The following is a 20,824-nucleotide window of genomic DNA, read 5'->3' as shown; positions in this document are numbered from 1 at the left end:
GCCTAACATAAAAAGTATGTAAACTCTTGGAGGGGATGATAAGGGACTATATACAAGATTTTAGTAATGAGAACAGTTTTAGTAGCAGTAATCAGCATGGATTCATGAAGAATCGTTCTTGCCAAACCAATCTATTAACCTTCTATGAGGAGGCGAGTTGCCATTTAAAACAAGGTCCATTAGCCCCAAAAAAGGAACAAATTGAATATCAGGATTTTCCCCCCTACAGATTTTAATGGGACTCAGGGAAAAAAAAAGAAAAAAGTGTACAATTTCTCAATTTTAAGAACATGGGCAGATTCGCTCATCCCTATCCGGGAAGGAATTATCACTACTGTTTTGCAGAGAAAAGGGCGACATCTGGGCTGCCTGTAAAGGGCACGATTACACACAATTGGCTATTACAAAAAACATGACGGATTTATTTCCTAACCCTTTTTCCCAACCATGGTTAGGGCACAGGTAAATTGCTCTGTACAAACACGTTTGCTGTGTAGCATTTAGCACTTTGAAAAAAGGAAAAACTTCTTGCACTGCTGCCACCAGTTTTTTGCAGGTCGTTTTTTTTCTTGTGCAATTTTAGTAATAGCAATTCTTTAGGCAAAGCAGGAAAGGGGGCATTTAAAGCAACATTTTAAACATTACCTGGCAATGAGGTAATTTAGGGATAACCTCAAAATAGCTAAAAATAAAAACATAGGAATGGCCCAGCCATGCCATACAGCATTCATGTAAATCTAAGAAAAAAAATAAAAAAGACAGAAAACAAAATTATGCAACATAAACGTCAAGAAAGACACAGAAAATATTGACGAGTATGAGCCACTTATTCAAAATGTCCAACTATGCCATCAATGATTTAGCTGGTTAGTTCTCAGAGTAGTTTATTAGGTGTATATGTACACAGCAAGTATATGCACAGATTGTGTAATAGATCCAATTTTAAGAGGCAGGCCACACATGGCTATTAACGTACACTATGAATAAGTGGAGTTTATAATCCACTGGAAACTGAATATAGTAAACTCATACTTTTCAAATATAATAATGGATTGAATTGACTAGTTTGTTTAAAGGAGTAGCTGCTTTATCACAGTATTACAACATTACACAGTCTATAGTACAAAGCCTATACAGTAAAACCTTGGCTTGCGATCATAATTTGTTTCAGAAACATGCTTGTAATCCACAGCACTTGTATATCAAAGCAAATTTCCCCATAAGAAATAATGGAAACTCAGATGATTTTTTCCTCAACCATTTATTCATAGGTTCTTCAGTTTATAGTCCATATAACAAGATTATAGTAATGTGATAGGTTGTGCAACTGTAAAATGTCCATCCACAAACAGCAGCTTCTGCAAGGGGATTAGAAGCAAAATCCAGCAGGAGCTACAGAGTATAAGGCCCCTTTCACATGGGACGGATCAGTAATGATCCGCCCCGTGATGATCCGCTTGCTCAGCGGGGATCGCTTGAGCCGGCAGCGGACAGGGCGGTCTCTGCACACTGTGCAGGGACCGCCCTGTCAGATCTCCGCTCACCTCTATGGGGATCGGATGAGCACGGACCGTCTGTCCGTGTTCATCCGATCCGCTCTGCAGACGGATAGAAAAATAGGATTTTCCTCCGTCTGCAGAATCGGACAATTGCAGAGGCGGATGATGGCGGGTGTCTGCGGATGTTCATCTGCAGACACCCGCTATCCCATAGGAATGCATGTATGTCCGTATTTCATCTGCAAACAGATGGATGAAATACGGACATACTGTCCGCATGTGTGAAAGAGGCCAAAGAGAAAAGAAATGCACCTCCAAGTGTAGCATTATGTTGCTAAATGTTTTACCTTCATTAAATGCAACTATATTGCTACACTTAGAGTCACCTCTCTTCTCTTTTATACTCAGTTGTGACATAACGCTACTCTTATATCAAGACAACGCTTGTATATAAATTAAAAATGTATTTAAAAATTTTGCTCGTCTTACAAAATGCTCTCAAACCAAGTTACTCTCAAACCAAGGTTTTACTGTACTGCCTTTTAGGAAAGATTCAAGCTCTTATGTTTGCCAATGCATGTTTAAATCAGGCTGGTTGCTCTGGGTCCGATACAGACTGTCTGACACAGTTTTCTTTCTGACACACAAGTCAAGCTCGTGTTGAGTTTATTTGAATTGTGAAATTTAAAAAATATGTTTAGATGGGAACAGTAAATTTGAAATAAAAGAAATAGGATTTTAAGAACAAAAGCAAACCTTTGTAAAAATGCTATGGTAACCATAGTGTGGTAAGGATACCACTGCGGGTACACATTCTGACCCAGGGTGACATACAATAGGTGTCTAAAGGCAAGATTAGGCAGAGTCCCCTAAAAAGGATATTTTTGTTTTAGGATTTACAAGGATGCATATAGTATAAAAATACTGAAGCTGCCACTGCCAACTGTTTTTGTTGGTTTAAGTTCCAGGGCTGTCATCTTCACATATCTTCATTACCTTTTAAGTAACTAACCTTGTGTCAAAAAATGCTAATCCTTGTTCTGGGTCAGTGATGTTATGTAATGAAGTATGAATAGTAGTGACTGCAGTGGAGCATACAGCTTCAGATACAAGTCAGCAATAGCAGCTGCCATATTGTTTTCCGTTCAAACCTCTGCTCTCTTTTTCGTGCTTACAGCCATCAATAGAATGAGCGAAATATGTTCAAATCAATGACACTATAGAAATGTGCAACTTACAACAATTTGACAGAACTGCATTTGCATTTAAAATGCTACATAATTCTAGTGTGATTACTTACAATAAAGGCAATAGCAGAAGTGTAGACAGAATGCCAGTCTGATAAGGCAGAAAGGTTCTTTACAAAATTTGTAACAGGTTTGGCACCTCGCTCTAGAAGAGGAAAATTGTGTTTAGCATTTTATACATATATAAAAAAAATGTACTTTTTTTATTTAAAGTAAAATAATTTTAGTCCATTGAGGGACACAGCTGGATAGCAGGGACTTGCTCACACAGGCATACTAAAACATACACTTGCACAACTGTACCGTTCATCCACCTGCAGGCAGTCCCATTCATGTCAATTGGGACAGTCATGACACAGACACAGCTGCTGCTCCAAATTGGACATCAGTGCACGTACATGTCCCTGAACTCACATTGTCTGTGTTTGGGGACATGCATTGGCACGGATGTCAAACTGGGAGCAGCGGCTGTGTCCATGCAGTTGCTGCATCCCAACTGACAGGAATAGGACTGGCTGGATGTGGATGTATGGAACACCTGTGCATCCTGTGGGGGCAAACCCAGCCCTTTGCATGGGTTTCTTCTTTAGTATACCTGTGTAAACAATGCCTACGAGATGAAGGGTTATACTGCTACCTACAGATGAAATGAACATGAGGCACACAGAAAACTTAAGGCCAACTCTCTTAAGGCTATGATTCCACCCACCTAACACCTGTTCAGTTGTAGCAAGTAGACCAAACTGGGGGGGGGGGGGGGGTGGCTGGGGTGGTCAGAGCAGTCTCCTTCAATAGACTTCATGATAAGAATTTAAGTATAACAATTCTATTTTCCTCTGTTATGTAAAGGTGGCCGAGGATATAATGTTTACCATACCTAACCCTGTCTGTGCGATCACATCAGTTGTAAACTGTGCAAAAAAAGGGTTAATATCTAGAGGCTGTCCTTGTATGTTAATAAGGGAAAACGATGTCCCTCCTTGTCAATTTTGCTCGTCTCTTTTCAGGGAGGCTTCCGGTCGTTTCTAATGATTACTTATTGGGCTGGCTCAACTGTGTTGGATATGCCCGTCCCTAAGTATGAGATATAGGAAATCCAAAAGCAGTCCAAACTAACAAGCTGTGGACAAATGCAAAAATGTCAGTTCTGGAGTTTTCAGAAAATATCAAGTTGTGTGATTCAGGTTATGCTACAGTAATGAGAACATGTGACAAATATAAAGTAGGCTTTATCTAATTTGGCTGCAAAAGTGGAAATACAATTTTGGAAACGCTCATTAAAAACTGGAGTGGGTTTTATTGGAAACTGAGGCACTTTATCTGTTAACTCATAGGCTGTCACAATAACCTGAGATGGTGAGCATCTTTTAGGACTTTTCTGAATGATAAAAAAGGAATCAGCCTGCTTAAAAAAATAAAAAATGAAGTAGAAAGATAAACCTCGATAGCCCTCACCACATCTAGGCAATGGAGATAAACCTTCTTGGGGTGAACTGGTGCCAGGCACAGGGGAGGCAACAGTATTCTTCAATAATGTGAAAAACAAACTATATAAAGGTAAATAGGATGTTTTTGTTTTCAAAACAACCTTTTTCCCCCAAAAAATTGGAAAGGAGACGATTGGAAGCTTAAATTTTTCCTAAAACCAGCAACCATTAAAACAGACATCTGAACCAGAAATGTGCCCCAACCCAGAAGATTGGAATCATTAAGGACAATCTTTCAATATAAGGGAGGACAAACCATTTCATTCCAACAATGCCAGAGACTGAAGCCACCAAGACCAATATCTAGGTCAAGAATGGAACCAGATGATCGACTTCTTAAAAAAAAAAAAAAAAAAAAAAAGACTGCCGTTTTCCCATACTGTGAAAATGTTCTATTGCAAAACTCTGCAGTAAAATTGAGCAAATGGGACTGCTTCAAAAAAGGTCAAAGTTATCAATCCCAGCACTCCCATGCAACTTCTATACAGTGTCCCCACACCACACCAAAGATGCTGCTTGCAGGACTTTTCCCAATGTCCCGTAAGCACATCGCCCCAGTGTGAAAAGTCACACTAAAAGTGATTGGGAGGTCATTTTCAGGCGCTTCACAGGCACTATTTCTACAGCTAAAATGCCTGAAAACCACTTCAGTGTGAAAAGGGTCTAAAAGTTATGCAGCATGAAAAGAACATTCTTTTCCTATATATAGTGCCTCTGAAAATTTCCACAGCAAAAAATACTCATATACAATTTTAAGAAAAACACAAGCACAGACCTTGTAAGCCACTGAGAAGACATGGTCAGAAAAAGCTGTCCCACCCCATTTGGTTCTGATAATGTAACAAGGAATCTCCAGGATGTAGCGGCCTGACTTAGAGTGCTGTACTAAAGGGAACACAGACGGGTCTCGTCAGTGATGACTGCAGGAAAACTAGTATACTTAACGAACTTGGTAAATCTGCACTCATTGGTTCATTTTAGGGACCTCCAGGATTTCCACCATCTGGCCTGAATCCACCAGTAGCTGTTAGCAGAAAAAAAAAACCCTTCTCCCTTTTAGGAAACTAAACAGAAATCAGCAGGTGTACGGTGGATGGGTATGGCTTTCAGTTTTCCATGCACTATTTTTTCCCCATTTCTCCAGTATTATAACCCAGATATGTTGCTATTAAGCTGCATCCCTCAATAGACCATATTTGTCATCCTGCTGATAGAAACAGGAATTAAAAAAAAAAATATATATATATATATATGAGAAAGATAGAGAGAGACAGAGATGCAGTGACTGAAACAGTCCAGAAAAGCAAAACATTTCAAACAGGTGAAAGCAGTAATTAAGTAGATTTATTTGGTCTGCCATTTCGGTGGGGGACAGCCCACCTTTCTCAATGCTGGGAAAATCGTGATCTGCACCTCACCAAAATGTCAGCCCAAATGTATTCACCTAATTGCAGCTCCTTCCCGTTTTAGGGCTTGTGTGACTGGCTTTGTTTGAAAGGCAGAATATACATATAGTCTTATTAAATGTTCAGTGCCAAATTTAAAAGGATTGCTGCGATTTACAGGTCATTAATGTAGAAAACATGTCCTAGAATGCAGGTTTCACTTATACAGTATGTTACCACCACTTTGATTGTATTTAATGAACATTTTATTCAACACACGCAATATCAATAATGCCATCCTAATAAAAACATTTTTTAAACTTCAAAATGCATCCTTTTTTTTAAAGTGCTACTAAACCCAGGACCATGAATTCACTATATCTGGTCTCCTACAGTACACAGAATATGGAAATGTATTTTTTAGTAAATATAAACTGCTAAATACCTTTTGTTATTTACAGTATATAGCAGTCTTGCTACTTCTTGCAGTGTCTGGTTAAAGCTTGCAGGAGGAGCTTTTATACTGCACTGGCTGACCTATCAAGATGCAGGAGCCCCGACCCTCTACCCTCTGTCCAGACAGTGTTTATTGGCCCTGTGCTGATCACAAACTCTCCCAAGAAAAAAAAAAAACACACAATCAGTACACACAAAATTGAGCATGTGCAGGCCGACTCCAGTAACTATCTTACTCGGGCATGTTTTTGGGGCAATGCAAGAAGGGTAGGATCTGTGCATACATGATCAAACAGCCCTTTTACACAATGCAGAAGATTAACCCCTTAGGTTCCACAGTGAGTATAACAAGCATGCTTTACTGCATACATAGGCTGATATTACTGTTGTGGGTTTAGTAACACTTTAAAGCTGGCTACACACTGCACAACTTTTGTTGTTAAATTTCCTTTAGATTTACCTCCAACTACCACAAGTCAGCGATAATAATAGAGAACATTACAAAGTCACTGAATACATTTTTTTAGGTTCTTAAACTCCATATTAAAAATCACATTCCTGATACAATAAAACCACACCAGTATAACAATTAGCACTCATCTTGTGATTTCATCAAGGTAAATGCCAGTACTTACTTAACCGTCTCATATTTTCTGTTAACCTATAATGAAATTAATAGGTTTTAATTATATTGACACTAACAATGCCTAATTATTTTTTCTAGACCATGCAATCAAATTGAAACACAAAGTTAATGAAATGTCAATTTCTGCAGCTCTTTACAACCACAGGTGTTAGTACATAATATACTTTATAAGGAAAAAATAAAGGTAGATTCTTATGCAACACTCTTTCAACATTAAGGGGGTTGTAAATCTTCCAGTTTTTTCACCTTAATGCACCCCGCTGCTGTCACTCAAATCCAATGACGCAGGCACCGGGGGTGGAGGGGCCGAGTCATACATTCGGCAGCTATGGCCGCAGAATGGTGGACTCGGAAGTGCACCTGCAAGGTAACCCCCTCTGGAGAGAGCTTCTCCTAGGGGGTTATCTGATGTGAGGAGGAGCAACAAGAGCCACTGGGGGACCCCAGAAGACGAGGTTCAGGGCCAGTATGATATGTTATTTTAAAAAATTAACTTACAATCACTACATAAATCACATTCTAAGACATTCTAAGACTATAAACCATGTTCTCGGCTAAAATTAGTTTAAAAACCTGTTTTCTTTCAGTTATTTACATATAAACCTGATTGGTTTTCATTTTTCACTAAACATGGATCTCTAAATTAGAACAAGGAAACTTATTCCATTCACTTTTTGCTTTGCAAACAGTAAAACACGATTTGGCTCCATTTTCAACACATTTTTAATGTAATTGGTCTTCCCGAGTAGCTAAGCTCTCTGTACATGAATTATTATGAACAAATGTCCAAAAACAAAGGCATCAATACTAACAGCGCTTTCAGCATCACAAAAACCTTGGGAGCAGCATGTATTGTCACTGACATCTGTTATCTCTCTTATAATCAACATCATTAAAAGGTACATTATTACACTGGTTCTGTATACCACAAAAAGTTTGGGCCAGTTCACGTCATATTGATGCAGTCCAGATGCGTTCCGGATGAATTTCTGCATGCGTGTTTTTGATCAGTTTCCGGTGCGTTTTTTTTTTAAGCTTTCCAGTGCATTTTTCCCCCCTCTTTCTTCACCTTAAATAGGGATGTGTGCTTTTTGATGCGTTTTACCGCATTCCAGTACAGTTCCGTGCAGAAAAAATGCAGCACAGTCTACTTTTTTTTCTGGAACTGAAATTGACCGCAGTGGTGTGAACTATACCATTGCAAACTATATAACCTACAATCTATCCATTTCTGATGCAGAAAAAAAAATACACTGGACTGCATGTGGTGTGAACCGGCCCTATTTATCAAGCCAGGAGATTTAAGGTCGGTGCTGATGGTCTTTTATTTGCATCAGGATTTGTTTTTCTCCTCATACAAATCAAAAGGTGTTAAGGAAAGCATATGTCCTTTGTGGCCCAAGTTAGAAAACAATTCATTTGGCTCATAAAATTTTGCATAACTGCAGCAAATTCCTCCCAGATAAAATCTGAGGGGCCCAAACTCAATAGACCCAAAGAGGACTCAGAGGACTTTAAAAGGACACAAGCTTCCTTTAATGTTAGAGGAGGTCTTTTTTTTTTTTTTATGAAAAGATTTGAATTAAAAAAATAAAAAGGGTGGGCAATTACATGCCTAGGTGAAGGCGTCGTCCATTCTTCTAGGACACTATAAAAAAGGGGGGAAGGCTGGTCACTTGTTTAGCAGTCTCAAAGCAATTCTCCTGCGCTCAAGTACTGGTCCTGAGCATGCATAGTAAAGATATCTTCTGTGTAAATGGCCTTGCTGCTTACCTTGGGACAATGGGTATCATTTAGAACTGTAATGCAATAGCAAAAGGGTGCACCGACCTAGCGCATTGCCAACATAAATTTTATTCCAAATAAAAACAATGGTTGAACTCACATACAAATGTACTATAAATAAAGGCATAACACAATGCAAGCTGATACAAGCAGTCACTCTCAGGTCAGGTGTAAAGAACCGGTATCGCCAGAAGACCAGCTGGTGTTAGGACTGGCTGACGCATTTTGAGGGAGAACCCTCTTCTTCAGAGCCAAAGTGATAAATGACCGACCTCTCCCCACAACCTATATATACCCACACATCTACACACAAGCATGTGTCCAATTGTGCCTGCCCACAAAAAGGCCACACACACACACACACACAGCAGGGAGGAAGGGAAAAAAAAAAAGAATGTCTCTATAGTACGTTAGGGTCATTTGTTGGCCATCGGATATGCTCGCACATACATGGAAGCTCAGCAGCGTTTTCTATTCCCCAAATTTATTAGTCTTCAATGCAAGTGTAAGAATATGCTAGGGGAACAAATAAGGTTTATGTAATGAGGCATTTTAGTCTGGCCTGATGTGGGAAGGTGGTTTCCAACTGCCTTTTGTGATCCTTTTATAATCCTTCTGTAAGGGGGAAGAATGTCCCATAATTTGTGGGTGCTCATTTTTATAAAGGGAAACTTTTTGGGGCTGTGGTTGTGCCAGAGCACCGCAACCCAGAAAGGAGAGGGGATATTTTCGTTCCCACCTGCTACTTCTGGCATCCGCCACATTACTTCCATTTGATGCAATATCCTGGTTATTCCTTGCTCGGATGGGCCGCCCAGCACAGTAACCCCCAGTTATGGGCATAAAGAGTGTGCACCACCTAGGCTCCCTAAGATTAGTGGTACCCAAAGGCTTTGTGTAATACCACTGGTCAGCTTCCAGATATGTTGCCGATGCCACACTGAAACAAAGCTGTGACACATCGCATGGATATGCCATAAAAGGTTTATAAAGTCACAGAGACCATACTGAGTGATTTGGATAGTGGTAAAAAACAAAAACTCTGCACCAGAGGGGCTTTCTGAATCTTTATTTTGGGATCCCTCACTCTGAAAGGCGTCAATGACTAGATCAAATTGCATAGTGTGGTCTAGCAGAGTTCCTCTCAGACTTTGCTTATAGCCCATCCAGTCAAGTGGGTTCCTTCATAGTTTATAGTTTACAGCGTATAGTTTATAGATTTCAGACTACAGGTATGAACACTACTTTAGCCATGCCTTTCCCAATCCAGCACAATGCCATGTTTTAATCTCGCATATCTAGAATATTTGCATGTTAAGCCCTAGTTCCTGCTACTCCATTAAGATGTGTTACATGCATCTAGGAGTAATGGTTGATCTAGATCCTTACATGATCGCCAATAAATACACATATAGTAATATTCATTATTATTATTATCATGTTTTAGAAACAGATGCCTCCTTTCTATTCCAAACATCAAGAGGTGGTTTCTCTCTTGATAAGAGAAGATAGATGGAAGCCACTATTAGGACAACACCCAGAGAAGCAAGTTGGGAATAGAAGGATATTGTTAACCCCACCCGCTTGGGACAAATAATACACTTCTGGTCCCACGCTGAAATAAAAAACATGGGTACATTATATAACAACAAATACACCCACATGCTTGCACGGGAAGAGATATATACGCTATAACAGGTAGAGGCTCACAGTCTGATGCATTTAAATATACTCACATGCATTATCGGGCATGCCCCCCCCCCCCCCAAGGATCTTCCCATGTTCTCCATGCATCCACGTGTATACATGAGCACATTCATGCGTGGGCGCACGTCAGGGTGTACATTCACCCATTGGTGAGCACAGAAGTTTCAATCTTGTCCGTTAGGTTTATGGCTTTATCCTTTGTACACTGCCATCTCCAATAGTGCAGTCATTTTTACATTTGCATCTTTATCTGTGGCTAATTTGTGGACGGGCATAACTGGATACATGCTTGGGCATGTGTACATGTGTGGGTATAGATAGGTTTTGAGGAGAGATCAGTCATTCATCACTTTGGCTCTGAAGAGGAGGGTTCTCCCTCGAAACACGCTAGCTAGTCTTAACATCACCTGGTCTTCCGGCGATACCGGTTCTTTGAACCTGACCCAAGAGTGACTGCTCACATCAGCTTGTGCTGTGTTATGCCTTTAATACTACATCTATGGGTACAACCATTGTTGTTTTTATTTTGGAATAAATTATGTTGGTAATGCACTAGGTCGAGTCGCCCTTTTATTTTAACAGTGTCCAAATCGTCCTGCACAGGGCATTAGAATTCAAATGTCTTTAACTCCTATGTCCCTTAATGAATGCAAAAGAAAAATAATAAATAAATGATATAAGAAGCATGTTAAATTTGATAAATGTAGCTTAGTTTAAATGAAGCACAAGATTTTACCTCCTTGCACTCAATGGTTCTTCTGTTTCCACGGTGCTCTCTTCTGGCTGAAATCTGAAATCTTCAATGTATTCTCCAAATCGGTCATAAAGCCATTTTTGAGCTCTGGAGCACATGGTTTGCTTTCTGGGCTTATCTGAAAGAGCAAGTGGGAACATCACATGCCACTGTCAACTACATCTTACTTTAAAACAAAAACTTGAATTCCATGTGTATACCACATTGGCTGCCACCCAATTACGAAGTTTAAATATGGGGTTATGCTCCATATGCATTATCTAGAACGCAAAACAAACAGTTAGGGAGTTTGGCTGCAAGAGAATAGGAACTATTAACGGTGTTATATTTAGATTTTTTCCCCAAAAGATTTTAAGGTGGGACTGCGTTATTTTAACACAACAGACTCAATTCCCCAAGCTATAATGCTAGGTAGTCATGGCAAAATATATTGGCACCCCTGCATTTCTGTTAGACCATCTTGCACAGAAAAATGTTGCAATTACAAATGTTTAGACATGTGTATTTCTTTTGTTTGTATTGGTATGATACAAAGACTGGAGAAACAAAAAGGCAAATGTGACACCCAAAACTCAAATGGACTGGACCAAATTATTGGTACCCTCAATTTAATATTTGGTAGCACACACCTTGGAAAAAATATCCAAAATCAATATCTTTCTGTAACCATCAATGAGTTTTACACCTCTCCTGAAATTTTGGACCACTCTTTCACCAACTGCTCCAGCTCTCCCAGAGAGAAAGGGTTTCCTTTTCCCAACTGCTCTTCCCACTAGGCCCTACATTGCACCCCAGAATTCTTTGGTAGTTTTCAGATTTCATGCACAAGACATCCAGTGACTGAAGCAGCATAGCAAGCCCAAAATCATCAGTCTATCTCCACTATGTTTGGCTGTAGGGAATGTATTATTTCTCAGGCCTCATTTCTTTTTCTGAAAACAGTAGAACAAATGAGCTTTACCAAAAATCTGTAATTTAGTTTCATCTGTCCACAGCACATTCTCCCAAAAAGGATTTTGGCTTCCTCAGGTATGTTTTGGCAAACTCTAACCTGGCTTTATGTTTCTGTGTCAACAGTGGGGTCCTCCTAAGTCTCCTACCATAGCATCACTTTCCATTTCTATGGTGATGTGTAGTATGAGCTAGCACAGTTGTACCCTGTGCCAAAAGGTCAGCTTGCCTAAAAGGTCAGCTGGTTGATCGAGGTTCTTTATCCAACATTCGAACAATATTTTGTTGAAACCTTTGATCAATTTTTCTCTTTAGTCCATGTCCAGAGAGATTAGCCATGGTGCAATGGGCTGTAAACTTCTTGACAATGTTGCGCACAGGAGACAGAGGAACATTAAGATCTCTGGCAATGGACTGTCCATGCTTTTTGCACAATTTTTGTTCCCAAATCCTCAGACAATTCTTAGCTTTTCTCTCTCTACTCCATGCTCTGCGTGGCACACAGACACACAACAGAAATATCTAGAAAATATTTCACCATTTTAACTTGTTTCCGGTTTTATTTCTATATAGCACCCGTTAATTGATAAGGCGAGTTTAAATAAAATTACAGGAGCATCACAAACTTGAAATGCAATTCTCTCTTTCAATTAATTAGGTGCCAATAATTTTGTCCAGTCCATTTTTGGAGTTGTGTGTGGAAGTTGTCAGATTAGACTTTTTGATTCTCAACTTTTTTGTGTCATACCAATACAAAAGAAATAAACATGAGAATGCCTAAACATTTGTAATTGCAACAATTTTCTGGGGTAAGTTGTGTATTATCGGACAGAAACGAAGGGGTGCTAATATTTTTGGCCATAACTGCATTAAGCCATATTGCCTATTCTTTTCAGTAATGATAGCTGAAAATAGTTACATGGCTGAAAATAAGGACTGTCAAGGCAAATAACATGTAGTCTTATGTTCCCCTTTGAAAAACCTTAATTGGGCGTCTCTATGCAAATCTGGATTTAACAAGAAAAAGTCTACATTTTAAAAGATGATGGATTTAGTGGAAAAGTGGGGGATTGCATTTCATCCTTCTTCTATGCTTGCTGTATAAGATGATAAATGTAATCTGCAGAAATCATACAGTAAATGTGTGCCCATCTCAGTAACACTTTGCCCATACAGGTCCACAGTCATACGTCATACATAAGCACTTCTACTGTAAGCCCTGGTGTACATTGGTGCGATCTAACCTTTCAAATCGGCGACAATGGCACCGTCCTAATCGGTGCAATGCTGCCCCCCCCGTCCCCCCGCATTTCAAAAAGTAGCCTCTGTACTACTTTTAGCATTTGTGGGCTGTGATTTACATTGACATCTGTGCATAAACATGCACAGATGTCTGAAATTGCGGGCGAAATCGGGACTCGCATGCAGGAGTAAAATTGACTGCTATACAGCAGAGGAAGGGCTTTAGCAAGGTTCTGAACGGCATGAATTGGGATCTAAGACCTACCCAGAGCGACGGGAAAAACTACCTGCGATAAAGAAACATCGGGCATGCTCGAATTTTGATATGGTTGGTTTGGTCACCATAACTCTACCTTAGAGGTTCACTTTAAACCAATGCAGATACAGACAAATAACTGTATGGTTAGGATATGGTTTAGGATATGATTAGCATATTATCAGCCCTCCTAGCTTCACGTGAGACAATATATATATATATATATAAAACAAAAAAAGGGTTAGATTTACAGTTTCTAATAAACATCTTAGCATCCTCATCAGAAAATATAGTTGCTTGAAATAGTGGGGTTAATTTACTAAAACTGGGAGTGAAAAATCCGGTGCAGCTGTGCCAATCAACTTAAAAGGATTTAGCCTAGATTCACATTGCTGCAGGTTAGAAATCGTGCGGTCCGACTGCAGCGGCGATTTGACAGACATCTGTGTGGGTTCCTGCACAGATGTCTATACAAATCACCCCCCAAGGTCACCAAAAGTAGTAGAGGGACTCTCTTGGGAGTCAGTGTGCTGGAAAAAGACGCCAATTTGGCATGCAATTTGACATGTCAAATCATACCAATGTGAACCTAGGCTTGTTGTCAAAGCTTAATTGAACAAGCTGAAGTTAGAAGTATATTGGCTATCATGCACAGCTGTACCAAATTTTGCACTCTCCAGTTTTAGTAAATCAACCCCAGTGTTCATTAAGGCCTCATGCACATGGACGTTTTTACAGCCGCTTTTTTGAGCGTTTTTTGCAGCTTAAAAAGGCCTGTCCATGTTAGTCTATGGCTTCATGCCCACCTAGGCGTTTTTGAGCTGCAAATGGCATAGGCGTTTTTAAGCTGTAAAAAAAACCCAGGACCAGTGCGTTCCCTGGCGCGGAGCTAGAGCTGTAAAAACGCGAATCGCGGGAAAACGCGCACAAACGCGCAAAAACGCGCACAAACTCGCAACATATTTTCTTTGTTTTCTGAGTGCTATAGCCAAGAGATGTGTTTCTTTAAAAACGCTACTTAACGCTAAAAAACGCGCAAAAACGCCAATGCAAAACGCGGTAAAAATCGCGTTTTTAATGCCGATTTTTCCAGGCGTCGGAGCTAGCTTTGCAGCCAGTTTTTTAAAACGTCCGTGTGCATGAGCACTAAATGTTAATCACTGAAATAATGCTTTTATACATCTCACTGCAGAAATACCTGAGCCATTGTTCTGAGACTGTCCCCTTGGTAGTTGCTGTGCAGTAGATTCTTCAGTTCTAGAAAAGTAAAAAGAGTAATGTATCTTGAAAACCACAAACCCAAAATTGAATTGAATTTATATTCAAAGTAAACTCCCCCATTCATCCTTGTCTCCATGTTTTATTTTGTTGACAAGTCACTTTGAAAAACATTCCCTAGCATTCCAGGCCATGGCCATCTTGAGTAAGGGCAGATGATTACTGTAGCATGCAACAGCGCTAATACTCCAAGATTAGAAGTAACAGATGTCAGATAAAATAGTGGTGGCATATAGGGTATCCCAGAACCAGGTGGATGCTGCCATCCTTTCAGATTTCCCCATCTGCGGAAATCAGAAATGGAAGGCGCGCACACCTAGTACATTAGCAGAGATAATTTAAGAATAAGAAATTTTACTATAAAAGTTGGTACTCACAAAATGCAACTGACAAAAGGCCATATACACAGTGCATGGACATGCACAGAACACGGGTAGAGCTAACGAGTTTCAGGAGTGAACCCCCCTCCTCAAAGCTAGGCTAGCCATATACATATATATATATATATATATACACACATATATACACACACATATATATATATATATATATATATATATATATATATATATATATATATATATATATATATATATATATATATATATATATATATATAAAGCCTATCCTGCTTCTAACTAACACTGTTTTACTTCCTCCATCAGCTCATCCCCCCACAGCTATTACCTTTTGTATCAATTGCCCCTTCTTTTTTAGATTGTAAGCTCTAACGAGCAGGGCCTTCTGATTCCTCTTGTACCAAATTGTAATGTAGCTGTAATGTCTGCCCTCATGTTGTAAAGTGCTGAGTAAACTGTTGGCGCTATATAAAACCTGTATAATAATAATCTATCTATCACACACAAAACATGACAATCCATGTCAAAAACCTATATCCAAAACAAAAACTCAAATCATAAGAACACAAATAATGTTTCATTCATTCAAATCCATGATAAATTGCACAGTCATTTATATTTGAGATGAGATGAATATAGGTGTAGAAACACTTAAGCAAAAAAGGATGCAGGATTGATAAGTGGGTCATAAGTGGGGGGTGTGGGGGGTGCATGGATGCAGCACAATGTACCTTCAGTTTTTGTCCTGCTTACCCACAGTTTCTAATAGACTCCATTACGTCCCATGTTTTTGGTGCATTTCCTGAAAGTGCACCAAAAGTCCCATGTTGCATCTTTGGTGCATTTTTTGAGAAAATACACAGAACACAAAAAAGAAGTCTATGGGAAACCTCAGGTACACTGTGGTCCCATCATGTTAAACCTGCGTGAGTCTCCTGTGAAAGTAGGAAGAGGGGAGAAAAGAACAACATGGAGGGCATATACATGTTCTTTCACCAGACGGTTAGACAGGTTAATTTGGTTGGACAGCAGACTGGTTGGTAAGTTGAGCTATGCAATTGTTTTTGTCTTACATGTATATGCCCTCCATGTGCTCCTTACTGTGAAGGCCAGTTATGGGTGTGGGCAATGGCCAGTTTGATACAGAAGATTAGTTGGCCTTTATACAGAATGCATTCTTTGTTTACATATCAGGAAATTCAGCGCAGTACACAAACAGCTCAGTACAACATCCATACATGTCAGTAAGTGCCTGAGAACTTGTGGATGTGAATGTGTGAGGAGCAATGCATCATGGGACATGTAGTCCTGGGCAGGAAGTGAGTGGTTCTAAAGTCAGAATTTTTTTTACCTTGCTATAGGGGTACTCTATGCTATACTTTGCAGCTTGCTATTGGGGCACTCTGAAGGCCGGAGGAGCCAGAAGCATTGGTGGGGGACCCTAGAAGAAGAGAATCAGTGCTGCTGTGTGCAAAACCATTACACAGAGCAGGTAAGTATGACATATTTAAAAAAAAATTACTTTAAAAACTCTGAGCAGGGAAGATCAGCATCTGAACCCAGAGATGGTGGAGGCTGATAGACGGGAGGTAATAGAAGGCATTACAATTATATTTAAAGTAAACCTTTACCAGTATTGTGAAATATATTATATATATATATATATATATATATATATATATATATATATATATATATATATATATATATATATATATATATATATACACATACATACACACACACACGCCTATATCACTAGAAGTAATGTATATTATTACTTTTACTGTTTCACAGTATAAGTGAACCCCCTTATAGTAGCGATTACCTGCTCTTTTTGTACTATAAAGGGTTAATTTTTTTTTTTAACCCCATGACAACAACAAAAAAAAGAAAAGAAGAAAAAAAAAAAAAAAGCATGCTGCTGCTACTAAACATCTTAGGCCTGATTCACACCTGTGTGTTTTTTGGTGCTTTCTGCAGAAACACACTACAGTTTACTTTAACCACTTCCAGACCTTGAAGAGGAATAGCTTACCAGAGCTGTCGGTAGCGGCGGAGGAGATTGGATCCTCTCCCTAGCCTGACATGGAGATGAATGAGGGGAAGATGGCCCCCACCTATCTCCATATCATTGCAGGGTGGAAGCGACGTCAAAACGTCTCTTCCGCCCATAGCTCTTAAAAGGGCCATTTTATTTTATTTTTTTATTGAATTTTACTGTAAATGAGATCTGAGGTCCTTTTGACCCCAGATCTCATATTTAAGAGGTCATGTCATGCTTTTTTTCCTATTACAAGGGATGTTTACATTTTTTAAAGAACAGTCTACAAATAAAATAATACATGGTAAAATAAAAACAAATAAAAAAATAAAAAAAAATTTCTTTTAATGCGCCCTGTCCAGCCGAGCTCACATGCAAAAGCGAACACACGAGTAGCTCCCACATATGAAAACGGTGTTCAAACCACACATGTGAGGTATCGCCGCGATCGGTAGAGCGAGAGCAATCATTTTAGCCCTAGATCTCCTCTGTAACAAAACATGCAACCTGTAGAATTTTTTAAACGTTGCCTATGGAGATTTTTAAGGGTAAAAGTTTGTTGCCATTCCACGAGCGGGGACAATTTTGAAGAGTGACATGTTGGGTATCAATTTACTTGGCACAACATTATAGAAAAATGTTAGAAAGAAAAAAAAAATGTTTGAGGGTTCCAAGTAATGTTCTAGCAAAAAAAAAAAAAAAACGTATTTTAACTTGTAAACAACAAATCTCAGAAAGAGGAAACCATGTTAACCACTTGAAGCCTATGGTACAAATTCACATCTATGCATAGAAGAATAAATTGCCTTTTTTTAAACTTTACATACATTAACTAAATTATACATCACACTGTTTTTAAGGTTATTATCCGATTAATCTAAATGATAACCGGCCAACTAATAGAGTATGAAAATAACTGTTGGTTGCAGCCCTAGGGCACAATATTCATTACTAGTATCAGCACCAATGAGAGGAAAGCTCATCAGCGCCCAACTACCTGGAGGCTTCAGGGGAGGCATTGCAGCCTGTGCTGTGCAAGAGCTTCAGCAACAGAGTGCTGCTTGGCTAATGTTTCAAAGCAAAAGGGCCAATTCCAAGATGGAACCTGCCTGCCTCTGTGCCGCAGAACACGCTGGAGAGGTGGGCAGGAAGATAGCTCATGGGCAGTGATGCCACCAAGCCAAGTCTGAGCAGAAGAGAGGGATCCTTGAAGCTAAGGGCACCAAAACAGGGTAGAGCATGCCCTGTACTAACAGATGCCCACAGCACCCTCAAATGGTGCCAAAACGTCAAGGAGACAACACAAGGTTAACACTCACCAACACAGAGGCACTTACACATTAGGATTTATGTCTGATATCATTTTCAGAAGCTTTAAACTAACAGAATTTAAAATTTACATAAAGGAACAGTTGTGACTGAAACAGGTTTTTGGGAATGTGTCTCTTCTCCTGATGATTTCCTATTAAAGTATGTGTTAGTCAATATTTACAATTGTAAATAAAACTCCTCTGAATCTATAGAACTAAGTTCTCCATCGAAACATTTAGTACGGATTGTATCAGGGAAGGAGTTAATGTTCCTAGCTTAGCTTGGAGGAAATGAGTCATGAGTCAAGTCAGTGATTAAAATCATTTCACTGATCTGGTCCAAAATTATTTGAATCACTAAACTAGACTTTGCAGAAGTCTATTACACATACACAGGGTGGATATAAATCAACTATAAAAAAAAAAAAGTTTTCTATTCAAAGGTACAATAATAATGTAGTTTGTAGTTTATTCCGCATGAAATGGAGCTTAGTTATATAGCATGAGGCTGTATATTCTGCAATATTTACATTTCTTGGTAAACTCATTCAATGAATCCAAGCTCTGCAAGCTAAGATAACATGCACTGCATTGATGCATTCACACAATTTCATAGTAGCCATGAGATAAAACAAGGTTCAAGAATATTCCTTTTATCCCACTGCTTTGCAAATCTATGTACACCACAAACTGTATGATTGAATCGGTTCTGATATCACTGTTTTACTAACCCCACAACTTATTATTGCAAATAGGAAACCTTAATGGCAGTGCCTGTTAGCGGGAATCCACTCACCTGCTGCTGCCATGTCCCTCACCTTGTTGCGTCACTGCCACATCCCCAGCTGTCCCATTGAAGTGAATGGGACTGTCGGTGAATCAACAGCGAGTCAGAGGAGGAGCCGCTTTGGAACATAGATGATAGTTGCTGTTTAAAAATGATGATTTAAATCAAGCCTTATTATTAGGGATTTAAATCATGTATTTAAATCAAATCCACCCTGCACATATACCATGCAGAACTGAAAAGCTAGCTCACTATTTACCTTCTCCAGAATAAGCATACCCATAAGGGTCTTCAAGGACTTTGCCATGCCGCAGAAGACCTCAGCCCTGGACCTGTAAAATGTTCAATCAGCTAACTCACAGATCTAATGGATTGCTAAATTTAGCACCACATGTGAGATTCAGTGCCAAAAGTAGTTTACATGCAGTGCCCATTCTTCCAACAGGGTCCAGTCCATTCACTGTGCTTCTGGGATATAGACATTCATGGTGACAGACTCAGAAAACTGCAACTACTCTAAAAGCATGGAGGTTGAACAGAGAAAGGTAGTTCAAGTATATACAGTGCCTTTCAAAAGTATTCACCCCCTTTGGCATTTTTCATGTTTTGTTGCCTCCCAACCTGAAATTAACATGGATTGTTTGAGGATTTGCATCATTTCATTTACAGAACAGAACATGCACATAAAACTTTTTTTAATTTTTTTATTGTGAAGCAAATAGGACAAAATAACAGAAAGTCAATGTGCATAACTATTCACCCCCTAAAGTCAATACTTTGTAGAGCCACCTTTTGTGGCTATCACAGCTCCAAGTTGCTTTGGATAAGTCTATGAGCTTGCCGCATTTTACCACTGGGATTTTTGCCCATTCCTCCTTGCAAAACTGCTCCAGTTCCTTCAAGTTTGATGGTTTGCACTTCTGAACAACAATCTTTAAGTCTGACCACAGATTATCTATTGGCTTTGACTAGGCCATTCCAACATATTTACATAGTTCCACTTAAACCACTCAAGTGTTGCTTTAGCAGTGTTTGGCTCCGTCCTAGCCTCAAATCACACACAGAGTGGTGCAGGTTTTGCTCAAGAATATCCCTGCATTTAGTACCATCCATCTTTTCCTCAACTCTGACCAGTTTCCCAGTCCAGACTGCTGAAAAGCATCCCCACAGCATGATGCTGCCACCACCGTGCTTCACTGTGGAGATGGCGTTCTTTGGGTGATGTGATGTGTTGGGTTTGCACCAGCCATAGCACTTTCTTTGATGACCAAAAAGTTAAATTTTAGTCTCATCAGACCAGAGCACCTTCCTCCATACATTTTGGAAGTCTCCCACATGCCTTTTCGCAATCTCAAAAAGGTGCCATTTTGTTTTTTGCTGAAAGTAATGGCTTTCTTCTGGCCACTCTGTCATAAAGCTCAACTCTATGGAGTGTATGGCTTATTGTCGTCCTATGTACAGAGATACTTCTTACCTTCGGTCTCTGTGCTGCACCTCTCATTAATGCCCTCCTTGCCCGATACATGGGTTTTGGTGTGCAGCGGTTTCTTTCCATTTGGTAATGATAGATTTGATGGTGCTCCTAGGGATCATCAAAGATTTGGATTTTTTTTTAAAACCGAACCCTGACA

The 20,824-nt window shown here is 39.5% G+C and overlaps 1 protein-coding gene across 4 annotated transcripts in view; it reads right to left on the bottom strand.

The window, feature by feature from the left end:
• GRAMD4 (GRAM domain containing 4) overlaps positions 1 to 20,824 on the bottom strand; it is a 241,629-nt gene that overhangs the window by 88,947 nt on the left and 131,858 nt on the right. For all 4 annotated transcript variants that reach the window (XM_077469837.1, XM_077469835.1, XM_077469836.1 and 1 more), the window contains 5 exons: positions 14,614 to 14,672; positions 10,949 to 11,084; positions 6,710 to 6,735; positions 2,800 to 2,891; positions 646 to 737 (listed from right to left, as the gene is read on the bottom strand). In XM_077469837.1, the coding sequence (XP_077325963.1) occupies positions 646 to 737; positions 2,800 to 2,891; positions 6,710 to 6,735; positions 10,949 to 11,084; positions 14,614 to 14,672 (405 nt within the window). The remainder of the gene's footprint in view (positions 1 to 645; positions 738 to 2,799; positions 2,892 to 6,709; positions 6,736 to 10,948; positions 11,085 to 14,613; positions 14,673 to 20,824) is intronic.

This window comes from Lithobates pipiens, unplaced genomic scaffold (assembly GCF_037356315.1).
Source record: "Lithobates pipiens isolate NorthernLeopardFrog02 unplaced genomic scaffold, aLitPip1_a1.2 Scaffold_8, whole genome shotgun sequence".
NCBI classification, from domain to species: domain Eukaryota; kingdom Metazoa; phylum Chordata; class Amphibia; order Anura; family Ranidae; genus Lithobates; species Lithobates pipiens.
This window is presented reverse-complemented; position numbering and strand designations above follow the sequence as displayed.